We start from the raw sequence: 13,828 nt of genomic DNA, 5'->3' as shown, positions 1-13,828 counted from the left end.
TATAAAAATTGGATATTGTAATAAATTTCAGCACATGTTCCTCAAACAGTAAATGTTATGTAATTATACCGTATCTTGATGATACAAACTGCATGTAAAACAGCCATCGTACATGTTATATAACGCTTGGGTAATTTCTTTACTATATAGTGATGATTTGTAGTCCTTTATCTATTTATTGAGTGGATCTAATAATAAATAATAGAAGAGAACAAGAAATCCAAATATGAAAATGTTTCAGTTTTTATTCTGATAACTCAGTGAAAATCAGTAAGTTCTCTGTCCTTGGCCTTTTACTAAAGGAGTCAGAGATAACGTTCTTACCAACATAAATAAATAATATATAACAAATATTCTTTAAAAAAAAACAGAACGAAAGAAAGAAAATCGCGATGCATGTATAATATCACAGTCGATCTTATCTACAGAATAACATTAGTTTCTAGGAAACAATTATGTTGCAATGTACTACATAATCTTGCTGTGTTACACAGAGGCAAAGGGGGATATTTTTCTCTTTCTGGGAACATAAATACGACAAAACAATCATTTAATCGAAACATGCTTATTTCAAACAAAATAAGAAGTTAAAAAAGGGGGACAACGCCTTGGAATGTATTTTTTTTTTTAGAAAACAAAGAGACTTTAATACATTAGTAAAGTACGTTAACAAAACTTAACAACTACAAAGTGACAGAACCATTATGATGTAACACCGAAATACATTTCAAACCAGTTCTTCAATATATAAATTAACAAATATGGACATTATGATGGATTTAACATGAAAAAATATAAACCCTGCAGCAATGTTTGGAAAATAAATCTAACCGTGTGTTTTATGAATTCTGCAATTGCATAAAGGAGTTGACTATCAGTATACACATAAAAACCAACAAGGGTTCGTGCTAATTTAATTTATAATACTGATAGACCAATGAAGTTAAAGCTTTGAATTTTAAGAGGAAAAATAGTTGATCGTCAAAATATGCAAACCGAGACATTAAAGTAACAAAATTCGTTGTAAACTACACACTACAAAAAAGACAATTTGGCACGCATGATGTGCATTGTATATGCACTACAATAATATTAAAACACTAAACAATAATACGAAAAAATAATGAACAAGACAAGGCAATTACCCTCATAAAAACAGTAAAATGTCTCATTATATCACTGTGTGATGTAGCAATAATATTGCAACTCTTACACATGGCACATGAAAATCAATCTCGCGAACCTTGAAATTTCATGTTTTCAAACTAAAATTAAATATATCTGGACTTCTTGTTTTTCTTACATAAAGCGGTTACAGACACAATTTTTTTTTTACAAAGAAGTGGTTCATCCTAATGCACTAAGAAAAGAAAAAAAACCATGGTGGACGATTGAAGCAACACGCACTTCGTCAAAGGAAAAACAGTATTACTTGATATGCATACAGTGGTATGATATAGAGTTTCAATTAAATCATGAGGTATCTTAGCTGTAGATGTCCAATTTGTAGCATAATAAAGCCTTTTTATTACAACCTTATGATAATTCTGTGATGAATAAATTTTTTCGCGAATAAAACACTGTTTAAAGATAAAAAGTTCAGATAAAAGGTCTTAGTCTACATTTATCTTTTATGTTACCATATATCTTTAAAATATTTAAGAGGGTGGGCTTTATTTTGTATTTCAAACAACAAAAGTTTTCGTTTCTCTCGCTTTCGAAAATTAAAAAAAAAAAGTTATAGTTTTCCCAATTAACTACGAAACCACAATCCAATCATTTATTGATGTGTTTGATATAAATGCTACATGTACTAAACCAAATAAAATTTTCTTTACTATATAAAATTATCAGAATGCAAATATAGGGCTGAAATAACTTAATAAATGTGACTATTATCCAACTTTCTCAATCGAGGGTAGACATATTTATTAATTAATTATATTTTACAAAAGTTTCTATTCTTAAGAAATATTTATGCTGCCTTACAATTTTCAATAAAGAGAAAAAAACACTAGAATCCTTAAAGAATTTAAACTTTGTTGTACTATTAAATCCACATGTATTTATACCTGGTTGCATAATAAAATTGCATTAAAAAGTCAAATATTATCTTTATGATATGGCATATTGAATCTTGTAATTAAACTTTATGATAAAAATCTTCCGAAGTGTACACTAAATTCGAACGATGAAATTTTTATGAAATTAAATTAAAAAAATGAAAATACTTAAAGATGGGAACTGGGTGATGACTCATCTATATCCTCTATCTGATAGACGCATTCTTTAGCCCTATCGGTCTGATGCACCACTGTTTCAGGTATACTATCGCTTCCTGATTGCACATTGAGAGGAGATTCCTCAATGATGTCCTGGGAATGCATATTGGTGGGAGGTTCTTTTTGTGAAACCGAGTGTTCTGATTTCGATTTCTTTCCCTTTAGTTTATGCCTCAGATCAGCTTGAAGGGGAACTGTTAGGAACTGAATCACACCGCCTTTCCCATCTGATGATGGTGAATCATTTCCTCCCGTTGATCTGGTCCTTTCTTTCTTTTCTTTCTTTGGTTCTTTCGGTTTAAAGAACTTCGTTCCAAGAAAACTGGCCCTACGAGGAAGATAACTTTGCCCCGATTGGCCCGACCCAGAATGATGTTCTATTGAATTCAAATTCGCTCCCACACTTTCCGATCGTTTTCTGTCAGAAAACCCTGCAAAACCTACTCGTAGCCCAAACAAATTGGAACCGGACGGCATCTTGCGCAACTTTTCCATTTTCCCGTTTGGCATATCAAGGGAATCCTTGTGAAGGCTCTCTCTTGATTTCGACTTCCTTTCCTCAGTGATTTTTTGCAACTTTCCTGTGAAATCGAACTTGAATTTTTTCTTCCTGCGCGAGCTTTTCGAACTCTCGGAGCTGTCGTCTGAATCTTTGTCCTCGTCTTCACTAGCACTCGTTACGACAGGGGTGGATTCCATGACGATCTCATTGACTAATTTCTGGTCCTCCTCCAGATCCGCTCTACTACTAACGATGCTCGGATTTTTGCCGATTTTCGTTAGTCGTTCTGCGGCAACACTTTCCATCGTTCTGCGCATGAGCGGATATCGTTCCAGTACTGAATTGAAATGTTGTACTGACAGTGAATATAAATTGACGTATGTTTCTGCCCGCACACTAGCCACTCGTTTTGCATTGGTAAGCAGGCATATCTCTACAAAAAGAAGTTCATTTAATGAAAAACCCCAAATTTACACATTGTTGTCTAAGAGAAAAATATATTCCAGTGACCTTATGCATATATAACTAAAGTTTAACAAGCTGATATTTCGTTATACTCATGCAGTGTTTAACAGTCATAGATACAAGTATCTTACGCACACAATAATCACTGAAGATTCAAAACAAAAACAAAAACTATACCGCCAAAATATGAGCCATCAGAAAGCGAGGTGGCGATTTCATTGTCCTTGGTGATAATGTCGACGATGCCCTCCTGGATGAAGTACATTTTATTTCCCATAGTTCCCTCCCTAATTACATAATCCCCCGGTTGAAAGACTTCGAATTCTAATTTACTTATGACCGCCGACACGAACTGAGGATCGGCGTTTGTGAAGAATGGCACGGATTTGACCAGAGCTCGACAGTTGTGGTTGATCACCTCCTGAAAACCGTATACAAACAGTGTTATACACTGCAAAAAGGTTAAAATATATCTAACTTTACGGATAAAACTCAAAGATATTATATTAAATTGTTTCTAAACATTACAATAAATTGTAATCACTTATATCTTTGTTTCGTTTCATTAAAAAATAGTTAAAATACTCATATTTCACGTTAACTGCAAATAGAGAAACATATAACACTTAAAAAAAAAAGATCCTAGGCTAGTAAACAATCTCAAAATATATTTTAGATGCTTGATCTATAATGATGTCACAATTGATTTGATATATATTTTCCCGTATTCTATGGTTTTAAATAAATTTGATAGAAGATAAAACATTTTTTTTACATTCTATATTCAATAGTGGGAAAAATAATCCCGATTTTCGTTTCATATTTAATTTGTTATGAACCATCATTGAAAGCAGTACATGTATCTTCCTGTTTGAACCTTTCATTGGCTAGATCATTACCTCAACAGCAATATTTCGCGTTATTATTTGTAAAATTGCAGTCTATGGCCTCTATGATGTACCCTACCTGTCTTAAAACCTCGTTTAATTCGTCCAGTATATTGTCTTCGTCAAACATTTTGCCTTGGTAACGGTGTTCATAGTATTCAGATATTTTCTGTCTCAGTTTTCTCGGAAGCTTTCTGTATATCATGTATTCTTCAACTTGTTTGAACTAAAATTAAGATAGAATACATAGTCATTAAACATATAGTTTACAAGTATATATATGTACTATTCATGTATATGTGTATTTTTCCTTACTTACTCATGCATGTACACTTACTTATATCACCTGACTTCTAGTATATATTCAGTTTTTATAAGAATAGGATTTTTAATTTACCTTTCTAAAGACAATCCCTCAGGTTTTTTGTAGGTGGAGAATGAATCCCCGTCAGTTACAATAATGAATGTTATTGCAAAAAAAAAATATCTGGTGTAGACGAATTGGGATTTTTGTATCTTGTTATCTACAAAGCGCCTGTCATCGACGCTTGAGCATTGTCTTAATGAGTAGGCCTGGACATTAACTAAACTCACAAAAGCCGTTTATGAGAAGGCAATGACGTCATCAGACATAAACAATACCATTAGAGTACAAAAATCAAGGAAAAATTGACCTCTGGAGATTTTGATCAGTTCATTTTACCTCGCGTCATTATGTGTTCTTAATTACACGTCCACCTGAAACTGCAGTACAGTATGGTACTTGGGATATGGATTGAGCTTAGTCAGTCTATAAATGAGCCGGTCTGCACATTTGTGTTTTTAATGTTCAATTAAAGCAACCTGAAGTTTGGAAAGATTTTATATTGCTGTTAAAATGAGCTCTTTTGATAAAAATTCGTTACTTAAACCTTTATGATAAAAGAGACCAAAACGACACGTTGTATTCTATAAATCATATACTTGGTATATCAATACTTTGAAATATTTAACATTATAGAAACCAAGTTTTGATGAAATTGACAATAATGTATTGATAAATATCTTTTAATTAGAGACTGAGGATGATGTTTTCAACTCAAAAAGAGTACCAGAGGTTTGTGAATCTTATTATCATGGCATCAAATGTTAAATTACATTTGCTTAAAATATTCTGCTTTGATAGTACACATTTTCTCTATCACAAGATCAAATTTTTTGATTTTAAAAATTAAATTTTTGTGCAAAAGTATTTTCAATAGCATGAACGATATGGTACACATACCTTCTCGTTATAAAGTCTTCGTGATGTATCAAAAGATTGAATTATCGTTGTAGTGTGTCCAAGGAAAAGCGCGTAGCATGTAGCACCACTGAGCATGCTCAAAATTGTAAGCCACGTGTCTGTCATATTTTGTGGCGGGAAACGACCATACCCTATGCAAAGCATATGTGACAGAGCTTTGAACAAAGCCCACGTATACTGGGTCCACCATGAAGCATTCTGAAATATAAAAAAAATCCCAAAACTGTGGACTATCAACATCTTAAAAAATATTAAGAGCTTAATTCAAAAATTTAAAAAAAAAAGCTCTGGTTATGCAGCTACGTACATAAATAATCTTAATGTTCACTTCATTAAAAACATATATACTTATGTAGTTCAGTTTGGCAACGACAGTAATCACAACAAATTGATAGGATCCCGAATGACCTTGAAACTATTTTACTGATTTGTATATTAGATAGGACCGTAGCATGATTAGAAAAATTAACTAAAACGCCATGCATAGTACTTGTTCCCTTTTTTAAGGATTTCAATAATTAATATATTTTTAGAAAGAAATATATACTGTGGCTATTATATGAAAATAAAAAATAAACCATGTTATAGATATCTTAAGAGAAAAATAAAAAACTAAATCAACATGGTTTTTTTTCAAACATCAAGTATCTTGTGTGAATGGTTTTCTCACAGGGAATGCTAGAAAGCAATCAGGGGCTCTATAGATAAAAAAAGGTTGCTCTAGTACATTTTTTCCTTAATCAAAACTGAATTGCTGCTTGATTTCCCCCTATTATTATCACCTCTTGGCTTCGGTGAGAATACACCCCCGCTAAACACCCTCTCCCTCACACTGTGTATATATATGTCTGACAGCTTTGTGGTTTACCTTCATCAATTTTTCATTTCAGGAAGAAGAAAAAAAACACATTCAACCGATGCTTCATTAAATATGTATATGTCTGCTTCTGCTGTGCTATATAGGTCCAAACCTTGCATTTTAGTTGGTAGTATAGGTGGGAACTCGGCCAATTTAAACACAGGTTTATTATACCTTCTGCAAATCTAAATTATTTTCCTAAGGGTTTCTCTTGCCTTTATGTCTCTTACCTTAAGTTCTTCAATAGAAACCCAACAATCTCTTGGAAAGTCCTCTAACATGGGAACCAGAAACTGTAGACAGCCGTTCCAGTGACCGAGGAGTAACATCAGACATATCAAATTAAATATCCGCATGAACTTTCCAGCCACAGCAAGGAACTGCAACAAGAAAAAACAAAACGCTCGTCACAAAACAGTCCAATTTCATATACAGCAGACGTGATATTTATCCTTATTTGAATAGAAAATTTTATTGGATAATTTTTTTTTAATTAAAAAATCGGGGAGGGAAGTGGAATGAAGTCAGCATGGTAAAAAGGTAATTAGCCAAACCTTTTATTTCGTATATATATTATGTCAGCAATGTAACCAAAAGTTGCTGAAAGGATCAAGAAACTGTCAACATAACTTAAAGCAGTGTAAAAAGCAGCACATTGTGTTGATATATGGAGTTGATATATACAAGTAGCACAAATACTAAATATTTCATCACTTCCTCACTGTTTTCTTCTTCTTTTTTTAAATTAAGGTACACATACTTTAGTTAAGTCTTTTCTTGGATCATGATATTCTTCAAAGTATTTCTTCGTTGATTTTTACCAAAAAAAAAAGAACAGAAGAAAGAAAGAGGAGGCTAAAGAGGGAATTGTTGAAGCAAAATACATGACATACCACATATATACAATAGCCAGCGCATGCATATCAAGTCTGACACAAGAATCATACACCTAGTATATATATATGAATAATAGTTATAATACATGTAGTTATAAGACATGACAGGTAGATTATGATGGGTATAGCCTGGTGTGACAGTTCATTCCAACATAACTAGTTAGTTACAGTTTAAACACCGAGCTCCAGCCCTTCGTGCATTGCATTCTAAAGAACAGAACTCTACTGTGCACTGGAGTTCAAACAGCCCACTGTATAATGCCTAGAGTTTCTCTGATTTGACAGTTTGTCCTACGGTTCACAACTCACCCCCGGGCGCCTGCGTCGTCCACACTTAGTCATACAAGGGTTTGCGTCAAACTAATCGAAATAAAACCATAAGTACACATATGTAACTATAGGATTCTTTTTTTAAACTTAAAAGGAACAAAATTGATGACAGGTTTGGACGCCGTGGTAGAACACAGCTACAGTTTTTTTTTTATTGAGGCGGACAAAAATTTAAAAAAATGGTTGTGTTAAAGGAAAACGTTGTCAGTGTTGATCAATGTTTTGTAGTGGGGTTAAGACACACGTCTGGGGCTTAATGACATAATGATGATTAATAAATGTCAATTAATTATGTCAATTAATTATGATGATTCCCTAAACTCACTACGTCTACGCGATGACTTTAGTTTGGTCCACATGTGTTACGATTACAGATTTGATATGTTGCTAGGGATACACTGACAATTGAAAGCACATAACTCACCTTCTTAGATTTTAACAGCTGGAAAGCCAAATAAAAAGATACAATAATGAGACTTGGTGCTCTACATATTTCAGTATTAACAACAACAAATGATGTTAAAGTTTCGTAGAAGACGATGCCTGCCCTCTGTTATGCACCGTCTTTACTGACGTTGTTGATTAAAGTTGTATCAAGGGTATTGCAGTTACAGTCGATTTATGTCGGTATTAACATTAGAAGTAACAATGTTCAAACATTATACAACGGAAACGATGCATTGGGAAAGAAATATGGCCAAATTGGAGGTTGGTTTCACGAAAAGGGAACAGTTCTATATAGTGACAAGATTAATTGTATTTAGAATTTGAAAGAACTGGTACGTATTCATACCATGCATTCACAACAATGCACACGAAATGAGCCCGAAGAATTGGTGTTCAAACACTCATGCAGTATATAAACTTGTAGGTCACTTAATAGTTTTTAAACAGAATAATCATCACTTCCCTCCCAAATCTCACGTTTTTATTGACATAATTAAAAATCTGGTTGATAACAGTTTAACTATATTCCGACATCTTTTTGTGACAATGCAATACATGAATAGTTGCAGACGACACAATACACCTAGGAAATCTTACCTCCTCCCATTGCTGAACATAGCGAACCAGTCGCGACAGCCGCAGCAGCCTAAGGAGACTCAGGAGTTTGGCTAGACGTAGAATTCGTAAGGCTCGCCCTGCAATAAATGCATAAATGCATCAGTACTGCAAAGACAAAAGAAGAACTCTTTCGATCCGGACTATAATTACTACATGTATTATCATCAATGACGTTTCCAATTTAAAACAAACACAAACCCCAAATGACGTAAAGTTCAGTCCGTCGGTTTATATGGTATGGTATAGTGCTAGATATTTTTTTGGATAATGTGAATGCCTATATTCATTTTTGTCCATATTTAAAATACCTCAATGCAATTGTAGTCTCAAAAAGACAACAATAAAAAAGTGTTTCACAAATATAACTATAGCAATTGTGGAAAGTAAACCACATAATGACACTCAACACGCATGCGTGTAAACATCAATATACAATTAAACAAAACGAAAAGTTTAATCTTTATGCATGTACATGTACATCAATTCTATACATACTATCATCAATACCTAAACCTTACCTGTATTGAAATCAACAAGAACATGCTTTGTGCCTACCCGTTAAATATAAGGTAGTGCACTTTGCAAGATTCTCATATTTATTCCCAAGGCGACCATTCACAATAATTTCTCAACTTACGGATACTTGCTTTGAGGGCAACAATTAAACGAAAAGTGTACAGCTTTGCAATCAAACACTCACAGAAAGTGAAAACTAGTACTAGAAATAAATTAATTCAATTATTACAAATATTGTTCAGCGAAATGAAAACATATTCAAAGAAAATCAAGGAGATATACTTTCAACATCAGATTTAATCGGGTTTGTTGTTGTTGTTGTTGGTTTTTTTTTTGGGGGGGGTTGTTTTTTTTTTTGGGGGGGGGGGGGGTGCATGTTTATCGTTCTTTTGTTGTTGTTATTTTTTGCGGGGGGAGGGGGTTGTTTGGTTTTTAATTTGCTTTTGTACTGTAATGTTTGAAAGCTTAAAAAGGTTAGTGCACACAAAGCAACTTACAATCGATACTTAAAAATCAGCGTAATTTGATGTTGAAACAAGCCTTCATCATACTAGGACGATTAACCGATATTTTAATTAGATACATTCGTCGCTTTTCACTTGGCCATTGATCGTTTAATTGGAATGTAGCCAGCTTTAATTTTGCAAAACGAATGCAAAAACAAATAGGCTTTGGTTACAAACAATTTTCAAATTTTACTTTTATTAAGCCGAGGAAGGCTTGTTTTATACAGAGGCTCTAAAAAAAGCTGATGCGTTTACGTGAGTAAGGTTAAATAAAAGGCAGGACGACGGAAATAAACAAGTCACGTGATAAGAGAGAGAATTATGGGAATGATCACCTTGCCAGTATGAGCCTGCATCCACTCGCAAACCCGTACCTGCATGGACCATTTGATAAAAGTCGGCTTCTGCGTCCCACCAAAGAAAGATATAGTCCATTGGTATTGTGCTGATTAAGTCGAGGAAAAACCAAGACTTGACATAATGTTTGGCAATCAATTTAGGGTCCAAAATAATCTCGTCGGCAAAATCATTTAGAATTATACCTGAAACATGAATAAAACGGTTAAATATATCTTAAATGGATAATTGCTATATGGAAAGAAAATAAGATTTCGTTAAAAATATTCGTAATCAGAGATTTTGATTTCGTTTCTCTTCTAAAAATAAACAGAAAGTGAAATGAAAAGTAAAACTATTGGAAAGATTTACAATTCGTTGGCAAAATGGCACAAGATCAAATACTCTGCATGGAACAAATTCTTGAAAACTTGCTATTAAACAGAAACCCGGGGAGTTTGGGATCTAAACATAAGTGCTTAAGAAGGCCAGTGTTTATTCACGCTGGTAACATAACACGAGACATTAAATCGTGCAGCTACGATGCCTCCATGTGCAATACGGCGCGCTTAGGTTCAGGTTATGTTAGATAAAACTGTCAAAAATATATACTTCAATCGATTTCATCTTCACAGTATTTGGAGATGCAACAGTGCAGAGGGAGAAAAGGGGGTAACTCCTTATCATGCTTCTTTCACGTGATCACGCAATGATTTGGAAATTAATACGTAAGTATGGGAGCTTTAAGTGCTTCTTGTTGGGTTATTGAACAGGGTAATACCAGAGAAGAGGACATAATGTATTATGCACTGGTTCAACAATGCTAGGGTTCTGCGTAATATGGAAATATTATCAAAGGATGACGTTTTATGTATATGTTTGCAATTTTAATATCGAAATAAGAAAATCGATAACACATTATCTTCATAAGTCTTCAACAAGATGTTAGATTTGATAGATCAAACATATTAAAAACTTGAAGACATGTTTGTAATGTTGAAGTTATACTTGAAGATTCAAGACTCTAGGTCAAGATCAAGGTAATAATGTGTTATTTGATCATGGCAAACGCACCAAATTGGAATATTGAAAATTGAATACACTTAAAGCTTGAACAATATATGGCCTTACTTTTCAATGTCAGTTGCACAGTTACAAATTATGATAATATTTGTTGATCAAAGGCGATACTCAAATCTTGAATGTACAAATTCACAGAATTTGCAATGGAAACGTTTCCATGTCAAAATAATGAAAAATCTACAGTGTAGCAAAATTTTTTACATTGATGAAAATATTGTCATGGACAGAGTATCATTGTAACGATGATAAGCATCACGCATCGAATTACAGACCAGAGCACGATTGGAGTTACACTAATTGACGGGAACACTAGGAAATAGTAGTAAAGTCCTTCTAATGTTTTTTTTTCAATTTTAACAATGAAAATATGCATTACATTTTAAAAAAGGTCACCTTTTTTTCATTGTTGAAATATGGCAGAAGAGCCTTGAAAACCCACAAATCAATTTGATTTTTGAAAGTGGTTGTCATGCATAAATGTACATATGTAGCTTGGACAGAAGGGAGAAAATAAGGTTATCTTTGCTACGAGACCACTTACCCTTTGTTTGATATCTTGCAACTACATGTATTAAAGTAAACGCTATGCAAATAGGATCCAAACAGTATTACAAGTATTCATAACACAACTCCACCTTTTTATGTGGTAATATGTCATTTGCCTTAATGTCACGGTACAATATCTCATGGTAGGCAAGAGCAACAATTGACATTTTCTTGATACGCATAGAAAAAATTAATGAATTTTGAACGAATTTTCCTCCAATCTGACAATGTTAAAAAAGTATAGGGAAACTTCACCTAGAGGTGAAATAATACGATACAAGGCATACACCACTGACCACCGCCACCAACACCACCACCCTGACAAGGATTTTGTGGAATGCTGATATTATTATATTTCAAGTCATTAATTTTTTGCTTGCCAGATATCGAGGTTTGCTCCCTTCCCTTTCACATGTTACATGTACGTGTCGGTCTTGAAGTCTAAATTAAAGTATCTAAGACTATTTGGGAAAAAAAGAGCATCAGAACTTTGATCACTAGAACCAGAGTGTATTTAGTTCAACTATCGATGGAATAAAATATGCCAGTGTTAATGAGCTAGATAATTCTATTTTTTTCTAATACTTGTGTCGTCATTATTTTGCAATCAGAAATTACTTATAGATAAAAACGGGATCAGAAGGCGATGGTGCTGCTATACAGAGCCTGAGCTGGCTTAAAATAGAATCAATTGCACATATACAATGTAAAAATAGTAACCAAAATCACACTTGTCACCAAGAGATATAACTTATTTAGGTTCCAAGACCGGAACAGACAAAAACAAAGCTGTTATTATTCTAGATTTTTGGATGCAGACACCCAAATTAAGATAGTAACGCCATTCAGTCCTATAATACTAAATCTTACCTGTCCGGAAGTTGATAATAATATCCAAAAAGAACACGGTATCGGATATACAGTTGAATGCTATCCATTCCTCCGAGAGATCATTGTTGAAGAACGATATGGCTACTGGTAAGATGATAAGGTTGGCTAGTAGAAGGACTAACATGAACAAGTCCCAATAAAACCTGGAAAAAAAAGAATTGCTTATTTAGAAATAAATTATCAATAAAATTTCGTTTTGTAATTGTTTTCAAAATTTTTCGATTAAACTTTAAAAAAAAAGAAGAAATAAAATACACCACCAATTCTTTATCATACGTACTGTATCAATCAATAAACTTTCATTTCATTGGGTTTTTTTTTAAGAATTAGATTTAAAAAAAATTAAGAAATAAAGATACAAATGCAATGATTTATCGTATTATGAATACAAACTTGTACATTTATCTAAAAAAGGATAAATGTACTAACCAATGTATATTGTTGTATCTAAACTCTTGTAAATAATTAAATAAAAATATATAACGAGTGATTATATAGATAATCAAAGTACTGAAGAACTGACGGGAGTTGATTTTGTCGATGTTTATTTATTTTAAAATCAATAATATGTTAATCTGCACGACAAGTACATGTAGTTTCTAATTTGTATTTGAATTACGCACATTTTTATAATATGAATTTTTGGACTTTTTCGACAAGAATGTCGAGAAACCCCCATATGAATCATGTTAAATAATATTTAAAGATAAAATTAATTCAATCCAACTATGTATCAGTAATAGAAATGTTTCTCGAAAATTGTATGGATCCAAGCAATATTGAACTCTAGTCTCGTTCAACCAAACGCTAGGCTGACACCGTAAATCTCCGACAAGCAAGAGAGACTCTCTGCTTGTCGGAGATTTACGGAGACAGCCGAGCGTCGAGCTAAACGAGACTATGTTGAACTCTGGCGTAGGAATACATACGACTACAAAAATATCGAAATTTTTCGTACCATTTAAAATCTGACTATTTTCAAGGTATTTATAAATAAGTTTCCTTGAGAAACAATGCTTTAGCATACATTACATCGAATTTATCAATTATTTTCAAGAACTAAGTCTTGTCAGCAGCGATGATTTGTGCTGAGGTCCAAACATTGTTTCACTTTCTGTTTGTCTGAGTAACTGCATAGGAGAGTTGATTAAAATCAACTCCCAAAAACCAGATGAAATCATGAAATGCGATTCTGTAATGATTTTGTCATTTTTACTTATTGGTTAAAAACATCTATCGGTAATCATGTTTGTCCCTATGAAGTGGATATATGAATTCATGAAAGGTACACAATTCAATATAAAATTACATATGCATGTACCATGGACATGTTTATTTCTGGTAAATATTGTTCTAAAGGTTGCAAACGTTTCAAATTA

At 33.2% G+C, this 13,828-nt stretch overlaps 1 protein-coding gene across 7 annotated transcripts in view; it reads right to left on the bottom strand.

Moving 5' to 3' along the window:
• Positions 1-225: 225 nt before the first annotated feature.
• Positions 226-13,828, bottom strand: part of LOC128177548 (potassium/sodium hyperpolarization-activated cyclic nucleotide-gated channel 3-like) — a 62,199-nt gene continuing 48,596 nt past the window's right edge. For 3 of the 7 annotated variants that reach the window (XM_052844287.1, XM_052844286.1, XM_052844292.1), the window contains exons 3-12: positions 12,429-12,592; positions 9,929-10,135; positions 8,551-8,648; positions 7,931-7,948; positions 7,486-7,536; positions 6,511-6,660; positions 5,401-5,619; positions 4,216-4,362; positions 3,427-3,670; positions 226-3,217 (exon numbers count right to left, since the gene is read on the bottom strand). In XM_052844287.1, coding sequence (XP_052700247.1) covers positions 2,232-3,217; positions 3,427-3,670; positions 4,216-4,362; positions 5,401-5,619; positions 6,511-6,660; positions 7,486-7,536; positions 7,931-7,948; positions 8,551-8,648; positions 9,929-10,135; positions 12,429-12,592 — 2,284 coding nt within the window. In that variant the 3' untranslated portion in view covers positions 226-2,231. The remainder of the gene's footprint in view (positions 3,218-3,426; positions 3,671-4,215; positions 4,363-5,400; positions 5,620-6,510; positions 6,661-7,485; positions 7,537-7,930; positions 7,949-8,550; positions 8,649-9,928; positions 10,136-12,428; positions 12,593-13,828) is intronic. The other 4 variants (XM_052844288.1, XM_052844289.1, XM_052844290.1 and 1 more) reach the window with 4 other exon arrangements.

Source organism: Crassostrea angulata, chromosome 3 (genome assembly GCF_025612915.1).
Source record: "Crassostrea angulata isolate pt1a10 chromosome 3, ASM2561291v2, whole genome shotgun sequence".
NCBI classification, from domain to species: domain Eukaryota; kingdom Metazoa; phylum Mollusca; class Bivalvia; order Ostreida; family Ostreidae; genus Magallana; species Magallana angulata.
The sequence above is the reverse complement of the archived record's forward strand: the minus strand, read 5'-3'. Positions and strand labels throughout refer to the sequence as shown.